This window comes from Engystomops pustulosus, chromosome 7 (assembly GCF_040894005.1).
Source record: "Engystomops pustulosus chromosome 7, aEngPut4.maternal, whole genome shotgun sequence".
NCBI lineage: Eukaryota > Metazoa > Chordata > Amphibia > Anura > Leptodactylidae > Engystomops > Engystomops pustulosus.
In genome coordinates this window covers 101,345,250-101,356,214 of record NC_092417.1, presented here as the reverse complement: position 1 = coordinate 101,356,214, position 10,965 = coordinate 101,345,250, and the positions used below count along the sequence as shown (strand labels likewise).

General features: G+C 41.0%; 1 protein-coding gene across 1 annotated transcript; it reads left to right on the top strand.

The window, feature by feature from the left end:
• The first annotated feature begins 3,657 nt into the window (after nt 1–3,657).
• Nucleotides 3,658–9,502, top strand: TRAPPC2L (trafficking protein particle complex subunit 2L). The gene is made up of 5 exons (XM_072117464.1): nt 3,658–3,802; nt 4,241–4,413; nt 5,191–5,278; nt 9,221–9,300; nt 9,396–9,502. Exons 1-5 carry the CDS (start codon nt 3,770–3,772, stop codon nt 9,439–9,441), a joined length of 420 nt encoding a protein of 139 aa, XP_071973565.1. The 5' UTR covers nt 3,658–3,769; the 3' UTR covers nt 9,442–9,502.
• Nucleotides 9,503–10,965: the final 1,463 nt, after the last annotated feature.

Sequence of the window (10,965 nt, the reverse complement as noted above, 5' to 3'; positions counted from 1 at the left end):
TTTTCTTGGCACTCTTTGGGCCCCTTGGTACCAATTGAGCATCGTTGCAACGCCACAGCCTACCTGAGTATTGTTGCTGACCATGTCCATCCCTTTATGACCACAATGTACCCAACATCTGATGGATACTTTCAGCAGGATAATGCGCCATGTCATAAAGCTGGAATCATCTCAGACTGGTTTCTTGAACATGACAATGAGTTCACTGTACTCAAATGGCCTCCACAGTCACCAGATCTCAATCCAATAGAGCATCTTTGGGATGTGGTGGAACGGGAGATTCGCATCATGGATGTGCAGCCGACAAATCTGCGGCAACTGTGTGATGCCATCATGTCAATATGGACCAAAATCTCTGAGGAATGCTTCCAGCACCTTGTTGAATCTATGCCACGAAGAATTGAGGCAGTTCTGAAGGCAAAAGGGGGTCCAACCCGTTACTAGCATGGTGTACCTAATAAAGTGGCCGGTGAGTGTATGTTGCTGGCTGTATCCCATGTTAGCTTACCTCATACCCCTCTACACACAGAAGTAAAGATTTATGTAGGATATAGGTATGATCCGAAAAAAAAAAATCTATATAAACATTGAAATTGCTCTTTTTGTTCTAAACATTTTTTTTATTTCAGCCAACATTGCTTAGCGATTACAGTTTTGTTACAGGAAGCAAAAGAAAAAAGAAGGCCGTTTTCAAACTCTGCGTCATGTTCCACCTACTCAGGCCTGACACTGTTTTGCTTAGTCTTAAAGGGCATCTACCACCAGGATAAAGGGCTGTATGCAAATAAGCCTGAGGGGCTCCACGAGTGTTAATGGAGCCTGGAGCACCTCAGGCTCATTTGCTTACAGTCTTTCATCCTGGTGGATGAAAGCAGCAGTGCACACGTTCCTTCTTCTTTCTACTGTATTGGTGCCCACAGGAAGCTGATAAAAAGCTGTGAAAGCTGTGAAAAAGCAGGTAGCAATACATTTATGCCTAAGTTGCTGTGTTCACCATTACTGCCTTAAATGGCCAAACATTTGGTTATAAATTAAGTATCTAGGATTATGCACCAAATATACTGTAGTATAAGGCAAAATTTTCAGGACAATTTTTGTGCTGGGGGACATTTCCACATTTTTATACATTTTTTTTTACTAGTTTCTGGTTTTCACCTGTAACTGGTGCATCTATAAAAGAGCCCCAATTACAGGGGAACCCAACCACCTGTGGGTGCCGGCTCTCCTACTCTCTGAGGATCGGAGAAGGAAAATATGGTAATAAACTTCTCGTCCCTCACTGCCCACTGATGAAAAACGTCAGAAGGCATGGGTCCAGAGTCTGCAGTCTGTGACTAATCACTCTAATCGAGGGGAGCAGGAGACCCAATTAGCACAGGAGCATAAGAAAACTGCAGCAACGTCAAAAGACGTAGTTTCAGACTTGATGTCTTCTTTTGTCAGGGGTCCTGGTACGAGTTTATTTCTGCATTCACTCACGATCTTCCTGAAGGCACACACGGCGGTGGATTGGTTGGCTGTTGCGATGATTCTGTTGTGGAGCAGGAGTTTAGTAGTACCTCAGCCTTGATCCAGTAGTTAGTAGGCAGGAAACATAAGCCAGGTTGGCTCTGCAGCAAGCTAGATGCATGTCTCTGTAGGAATCTCAAGAGTGGGACTAAGAGTCTAGATGTATAGACTTAAAATGAGCCATTTTTGGAAAATAGACCTTCTATATAGCCATTTCTAGAAAATTCTGAGCCTTCCAACCAATCACAAGCCTAGGATTTTGCACGAAAGTTACATTAACTTCAGACAAAACATAAAAAGATAGCACATTTACGCCTTAGTGGTAGGCAAGGTGCAGTATAGATATAGCATATATTAAATGAAACTCAGGGCCAAATTACAGCCCATTTTTTGGATTCTGACATGCGTTGCTTTATATGGTTATAACTTTTGAACACTGTTACTTATCTAAACGATTCTGAGATCGTTTTTTGCTCACATGTTGTACTTCATTTTAATGGTAAATTGTGGCTGATAAGTTTTGCATTTATTTACAAAAAAAAGGAAAGATTATGAATTTTTTTGAAAAATTTGCCTTTTTCCAAATTCAAAATCATTGCATTTTCAGGCAGATAGATTTACCACCTAAATACGTTTCTGTATAACATTTCCTATATGGGTAGTTACAGACGCGGTGATACTATATATGTGGGGTTTATGTTTTTCTTTTTTATCTTTTTTTGTGTTATATATCTCTTTATATGTTATGGGGCTTATGGGCATTTTTATTGATTTATTGTTTTGTTTTTTTATTGAATAAGATAAGATTACTTTTTCACTGTTTCCTTCATGGGCCATGAACAAACAATCATCTTATTGCTTGTTCATGATAATATCCTGCATAGGCTTACTTTTTCACTGTTTCCTCCATGGGACATGAACAAGCAATCATCTTTCAGGCACTGCCAGCAGGCAGCTCTGGGGTCCTGATCGGACCCCAGGGCTGCCATAGGAAAGATCGTCGCCCCCTGTAGATGATTGGGGGAGGGGGGATCGTGGGGGAACGACTAACCTCCATGTCTAATGAGAAGCTCCATGTGTAATGTGTTTATGTAGGCTGCCTGACCCAGCTTTCCCAAGGTCCTTGATAGGGATATTTTATGCAGGGCCCCAACAGCCCTCTTGACTTTTGTAAGGTGAGTCCTAATTAACCCATGGTTGTCCTGATTGAACATAAAGACCAAGACACAGGTCAATCTCTTAGTCAAGATCTTCTCCCCTTTAATAATCAAAATGCATAATATATAACAGACAGAAGAGTCATCAAAGGGGCGTGAATAGTATACTGTAAAACTATTGGTCATCAGCACATTCTGGGAAAAAAGTTAATTAATTGTGCTCAGTTCTCAGAGACCTTGTACACAGATATTGTTTGTACTAATTTCCTGAGAAGTTGATTAGTGGGCTCCAGAATCCTAATATCATGCAGCATCGAGGACAGACTGGCTTCTCATTAAAGGTCAAAGGGTATTAGCTGACGAGCAAACAGGTTACATAAAATGAAGTTTGAATCATGACATTAACTTGACAATGGTTAGGGAACATGGCCGCTGTATCTAAGATGGCGGACAGAAGTCAAGATGGCGTCCGAAACCAGTGCGATCTCCTTAACATCCTGAATGTTATAATTGTTTTCTTTAGCAAAACCACTCAGCACAGGGATTAAACAAGTTATGATCCTGCATCAATATTCTCAAGGTATGTTTGCTTCATAATGTATGAAATCAAAGTTAAAGGTGCTAAATTTAGCGATGACCCACCTTGCAGGATAATACAGGGGCACTGGTGCAGACATTATATTGGAGACACTCACTGGAAGCACTGGCTGTATCTTATAAGGGCACGAGTATAGACATCATAATAATGGAGACACTCTCTTGGGGCACTGCTGCTGACACTGAAGTGCCTGGCTGGTTTTCTAGTGTGGGCAATGCTTTTGTAGGTTGCTCTCCAAATCCGACTGAAATAAAACACTAAAAATACTGTGTGAACGGGGGCTAACAGCAATGGCCAACACCAGAATGTCGAGAAAGCCACACAAGTCACATAGCATCGCTAATTAAGAACGCGAAGACAGCAACAAGTTTGAACTAGAACGGCCTCCGTTAAAGAAATGCAGAGAAACCACGTGATCCCAGCGTCATGTGATCACGACGAAACCCGTCTAGCGAGAACTACGTCATGTGACCGGTAGTTCACGTCATGTTGTTGGTGGACCAAGATGGCGGTGTGTGTGGCTGTCATCGCTAAGGAGGTGAGCTGACATGGATCTATATAGTATTATCACAACCACCGAGTGACCCGGGAGCAGTATAGACTTATATAAAGATATCTCTCTACATAATTAATCTATTAGACCCGTATCGTCTCATCCAAAGTACAACTTGGATGATAAGTGCTGATATGTAAAATCTGAAGAGTTTTCTATAGGGGTTTACCCTTTCCAGAATGTATGTATTGTTTTCTTATTTTGCCCATAGGTGATTACAACCCCTTCCATGCATTTTATATTCTGTGATGTATATTCTGTCATGTGGAAATGCTGGGGATTATCACAGCCTTGTACATACATGTAATATTCTCTGAATATGCTTACACTTAACAATCCCGCTTTAATTCAGTTTGTCGGATCACCCTCATAAACTGGCGCAGTGGGAGGGTCAGTAACAGCATGTGCTTGTTTCTGTTGCAGAATTACCCCCTCTATATCCGCAGCATTCCCACTGAGAACCAGCTGAAGTTTCATTACACAGTGCACACCTCCCTGGATGTGGTGGATGAGAAGATTTCAGCCATGGGGAAGGCCCTTGTGGATCAAAGAGAACTCTACTTGGGACTTCTATATCCCACAGAAGACTACAAAGTGTATCCTTCCAGAGGAACTTGTGTAATCAAAATGTAGTAAATGCTTATTAGATTATTCATGTGACTCTGCAGAGTACTGCCATCTTGCTTCGTGTGTCTGGAGAAGAAGGGTTGGTTATCATGTAGCCTAGGAACGCTTGGTTTGCACCTTTGGGGTTTTTTTGTGCAGTATTTTGGACTCGTAACAAGAATTGTATATTTTCTTCTATATATGTGTATCCCACTTCTTGTGTCAGGGAGATGGACTGTGAGAGAAAGGACTCAATGGACGACAACATTAGGAGGGACTGGAGAAGTGAGAAACAAAGTTCTGTATATTGTCGCAGAAAAACAACAGTTAAACAAGCAAACAAATTATACACATGGCTTTTATGTTTTTATACTGCTTAGATTCTAAAACAAAAAATGAATAGTATTTTAAGGGGAACCTGATGCCAGAGGGAGGATGTGGGAGGCACAGTCTTGAATACTGATAAGGAAATATTCTACTTAGGAAGCGCCTGTAGACCACTAAGCTATGGTACAAGCATGTCTGCAATCTACGTTAGAGGTTCTATGGGAACCAGTCCCCACCGAAATATAGACTTCTGGTGACAGGTTTCCTTCCATTTCTCATTGGAGTACATTTATCAAATGGGGAAAAAAAAAGCATAAATATGACATCTACAATCCTATACCTTGAGACAATGCGAGGTATAGGATGGACATTAGACGGCTACACTACAGCTCTATATTGTCATGCTCTACTTAATATGATCACCCTTAACTGGCTTTCAGATATGGGTATGTCACAAACTCAAAAGTCAAGTTTGTTATGGTAGTGGACTCCTCAAACACAGCTCTTCGTGACAATGAGATACGCAGCGTGAGTACATTTTGGGCAACTTGGGTAATCTGGAAGTTCAATTGTAAGGTGTAGGTGCACCTACATGTCTATATTGGGGAACTGCATGTATTAACAAGTGCATGATAAAAATTGTCTTGTAAGTTTTGGGAGTGATCTGATTAAGGTCATTATATATATATATATATATATATATATATATATATATATATATATATATATATATGAGCCATAAGCCATGACCCCTTGCCATCTTCATGTACTGCCAAAGGCAGTAAACAATGGCTTGCATGTGGGCAGTGATGACAAACCTTTTATTGACTGATTGAACGGTGTCAGTACCAGATGCTGCCCATCTCTAGTGCCCGCTATTTGAGTTTGCCTGATCGCGGGCTTTAACCGCTTACACACTTCAGTCACGTATGATCGCGGCATGCAAGGGGCTTCTACACTAGATCGGACCCTCTTGGAGGATCCGTAGCTCGGTTGGCAGCCTCAGGTTCTGCCAGTGCCCTGGGGCTGTGAAATGTATTTTCGGAACCGGGTCCTGCCAGGGGCATACTGAGCATGCACAGTGTGTTACATAACACAATGTTATACAGCTGTACTACACTGTGTTATATGAATAAGAGCTTGAACAAGCGATCAGAGCATAGTTTGTAGAAGAAAAAAAAAAATGATTAGACGGACCGTGCCGTAGGACATCAGCAACGACGGAGGAGGTGAGTACAGCTTTATTTTTAAGCCCCAACCCGGCCCTAAGTTGTTACTACAGCCGGTTCCCTACTTAACCCCCAGTTACAAACAGACTTCTGGAGTTACTTTAGCCTTAGGCACCAATAAACAGCTATAACAGTTATTAAAGGTGTCTGCAATTAAGCCTTATTGTTAATCCTGGTTCTTATGACAACACAACGTTTTTAAAATCCAATTGTCACAAAGACCAAGAAAAATTCTGACTGCAATTATAAAGTACAGGCGGTCCCCTACTTAAGGACACCCGACTTACAGACAACCCATAGTTACAGACAGACCCCTCTGACCTCTGGTGAAGCTTTCTGAATGCTTTGCTATAGTCACAGACTGCAATGATCAGCTGTAAGGTGTCTGTATTGAAGCTTTATTGATAATCCTTAGTCCCATTACAGCAAAAAATGTTTAAACTCCAATTGTCACTGGGGCCAAAAAATTTTTTTGTCTTGATCTACAATTAGAAAATATACAGTTTCGACTTACATACAAATTCAACTTAAGAACAAACCTCCGGACCCTATCTTGTTCGTAACCCGGGGACTGTCTGTACTCTCGGATAACCCCTTTAATAAAATTGCATCAAGAAGCTAATGACCCAATAACCCCTTCATGCTCTGTCACAAAGCTATGAAGGGTGTATTAAGAGGGCTCATGGGGGCGACTTCCTTTGACCCGAGGCTAAATGGCTTCTGCCTATTCATTACAATGAGCCAGTGACTCATTGTAATGTATAGTCTTCAGAAATGCCATATAATGTACCCTAGATGGTCTAAGAAATAGTGGGAAAAAAAAGTTTAAAAAAATGTAAAAAATTAATAAAATATTTTTAGTTCAAATCGCCCCCTTTCCCTAGAACTCATATAAAATATATTAAACAGTAAAAATCACAAACACATTAGGTATCGCCGTGTCCTAAAATGCCCAATCTATCAAAATATAAAAACGGTTTTAACCGGCGGTGACCTCCAAGACGGGAAATGGCGGCCAAATGTCCGAAATGCGACTTTTACACCTTTTTACATGACATAAAAAATGTAATGAAAATTCTCAAAATGGTAGCAATGAAAACGTCGACTCATTTCGCAAAAAATGGCACCTCCCCCAGCTCCCTACCCCAAAGTATGAAAAAGTTATTAGCGTCAGAAGATGGCGAAATTTTTTTTTTCTTTTTCCGTACACATTCGTAAAATTTTTTAAAATTTATTAAAACGCAATAAAACCTATCGTATATATCGTCGTATAAGACGACTTTTGAAGACAGAAAAATCTTCTGTCTTCGGTCGGGTCCCGATGCATGGAGAGGGCTCACGGGCTGAGCCCTCTCCATAGCCGGTAAGTCTTTGCTGCATATTGATGGCGATGGCTGCCGGCAGCGTCAAAAAGACATTGGGGCGCATACTCACCCTCCGTTGGCCCCGATGTCTGCGCGGCTCGTCTTCAGTCTTCCGCGCCGTCTTCTTTCTTCTGCTGGGCGCCGCCATGTTTTTCCCAGCAGCGGTGCGTCATACTAGGCGCCTGCCGGGAAAGATCAATGGCGGCGCCCAGCAGAAGAAAGAAGACGGCGCGGAACACTGAAGACAAGCTGCGCGGACATCGGGGGAGCAGCGCAGCACATCGGGGCCACCGGAGGGTGAGTATATAAGTTTTTTTTTTTTTTTTTTAATGCTGTGCTGTATACTACTGGGGGCAGTGCTGTATACTACTGGGGGCAGTGCTGTATACTACTGGGGGCTGTGCTGTAATGGTAATGTTGTTGTTGTATGCCTTATGTTTATGAGCGACACTTTTCCTGCTGTATACCTGCATGTCATAAGAATTTAAATTAAAAAAAGGACCATGTTAAATTCAAATGTTTTATTTTTAATTTTTACCGGTGTTTTGTATGCGTTGGAAAAGGGGTGGTCTTATACGGCGAATATATCTTAAACTCTATATTTTAAACAGGAAAGTAGGTGGGTCGTCTTATACACCAGGTTGTCTTATACACCGGAATATACGGTATATAAATTTGGCAGCACCGCGATCTTACCGAAGTCGTAAAAACTGTGCTCACAAGAATGTTTTCATTTTTTTTTTTTCCAGTACACGCCATGGAATAATAAATAACATCACCGGAAAGTAAAATTTGTTACGCACAAAATAAGCCCTCATACGGCTCTGTACACGGAAAAATTAAAAAGTTATGGATTTTTGAAGGTGGAGAGCGAGAAATGAGTGAAAAAACCCTGCGTCCTTAAGGGGTTAAAATGAAGTATTTGTAAAAAGCATCTAATCTCGCAGGCCTTATGTCCAAATAGCCAAAAAAATTAAGATTGTATAGCCATTAAAAAGTGACAATGCAAATCTGCTTTGATTGGCGCAGCTTCCATTCAATGCGATGGCGTGTGCCTATACAGCAGGTTGTTATCACATATGGGGTACTATTCGACTCGGGAGAAATTGAAATGAAAACACATTCATTTAGCTAAAATGTGTTTTTGTGTTTTTTTTTGTTTTATAAATATGTGAAAAATCGCACCTAAAGTTCAAAGCCTCATAATAAGCAGAGTTAGGGTTTTCAGCACAAGTTTTGTGCTGAAAAACTCGGCTTATACTCGAGTATATATATACGGTATTCCGTTTTTTTGCTGTTATGACTGAAGAACATTTAGAATTTCGAAAATCAAGATTTCTCCAAATCTTCACCAAATATCTGGGGGTTTTTTTCATAAATAAAAGGAAAACCTACCACCAAAATTTTTCAACTAACATGAAGTACAAAGTGTCACGAGAAAACAATTTCAAAATCACTTGGATGTTAAAGTGCTCCAAAGTTATGACCATTTATAGTGACACAGGGCAGATTTGAAAAATGTGCTGTCAGGAAGGGGAAAGTGGCTTCGGCGTTAAGAGGTTAAAGGGGTTAAGATAGCTCAGCAAGTCTTTGGCTGTCTGGGAATCCATGGTGTCCTCTTTGGTGATGGCCTCGGTGCCCACAGAGAGGGCTCTGAGTCCCACCTCTGGCACCCATGCAATAGGTTCGCCACCACTGACCTAGGGAATTTTTGTGAATATTGACCTTCAAATCAGTGGTATGTCTGAATATTGAATCCATCCCTAACCAGAAGGACATTATTTGGAGAATCATTGTATACTATAGATTTGCCATAGATGTAACAATTTCCTAATTCACTTTTTGACTATTATTATTTTGTACCTGTATATCACCAGATGTTCCGGAAGCTTCATAACTCCTATACAGATGTGATGTGTAATCCATTCTATAACCCAGGAGACCCTATTCAATCACGGTAAATCAGTTGCCAGCTTTCTACTTCTGGTATAATACAGAACATTTTGCTGCTGTTTTCCCTGCTGACCTTTCTTTCTCTTGATTTCTTTTCAGGGCATTTGACAACACGGTCACATCTATGATGGTAGCGGCATGCTGAACACCTCTTTCTAGCTTCTATGTAAATAAACTTAAGGCCAGTTCTGTGGCTTCACAATTGACATGATAGGAGTATGTCTTTTACTAGGCTTCAACTCTCCATACGTTTGTGTGAATGGGATGCTTGGAGAGCAGGAATAGCTGTGTTTGTGAATGGTTGTCACAGCTCCAGCTCTGCTTTTATCACCACTGTAAAGTCACATGCCAAAGGGCTCTTTCCGTCAACCATGTTTGATCTGGAAAACATATTGGGGCAAATTTACTAAGGGCTTTGCCACACCCTTTTTTTGGTTTGTGCCACAGTTAAGTAGTGGGTACGCTGTGATCGTGTCGCACGTGATCAGTTTTTGGCACAGCAGCGCCCGCTTCCATGCGGCACAAATTAGGGGGTGTGCTGTCAGATAATCTGACTAGTTCGGACTGAGCGGGGGATTTAACTTTCAAATTGTGTCGCAAGCCCTAGATTTTGGATGCACCACTAAAAAGATAGTGAACTCTGTTGGACCTGAGCGGGGAAGCGACACATTCATGATATCGGGCGCACGATCTTAGTAAATCGCGGCGCAGTGCATTATAGTTGGACATTGCACTTTCTGTGAATTTCAGTGACTGGGTAAGTAAATGTGCGCCATTGTCTCCTGACTGGCTGTTATTTGGGGCCTATATATATTTACCCCAACATGCATAAAATCTTTTATCATACTTGTGACTGACAAGAAAAGCAAATCATCCACCTCCTAACATCCACACATTTAAACTGATGAAAGGTTTATTAAAATGGTCAATTACAAATTGTATCGATGTTTAATCCCATCTACTTTCTATATGTGTCTGATATTATCAATGGTATAGGATATTAGTGTATATAATAGTTGTCTATGGAATAATAAATGTATCAAAAAAACATACAATTTGTAAGTTTTATTACCATGGTTCATGTAATTAGTTTCCCATAGCTTTACAAACCATAATAAAGTAGTAATGAAAGTGTATATTAATTTCTTTGCCGGCATTCTGAATACTGGCACTACTTTATAACACTCACATTACCTGGCTCCCTGCCAGCAGTCTGTGGCTAGTTCTGGGAAGTGGGGGGTAGCAGCTTGTGTCTCACTCTTCTCAACGCATTCTTCATTACCACCACACCATCTCCCTTATTCCCCTTGTAATGGCAGTATTTAGAATGCTGACAAAGGCATTTTAAAATCGGCACAGCATATTGGAAATATCTAAAAATGACATTTCTGGTGACTGGTTCGCTTTAACCCCATCCTAACATTTAACGTAATAATAATGCCTGGCAGAAGGGTAGTTCTGACATTCTGCATTACTATTACATTACTGAACGGAGCTGGTACCAAAAGGATCCACAAAGTTTTATACCTAATTTCTCCCCCGTAGCCCAGTACCCCATATGTGGTGGTAACCTGCTGTATGGGCACACGCCAGGGCATTGAAGGGAAGCTGTGCCATTCAGAGCAGATTATGCATTGTCACTTTTTAATGGCTATACAATCCTTCATTT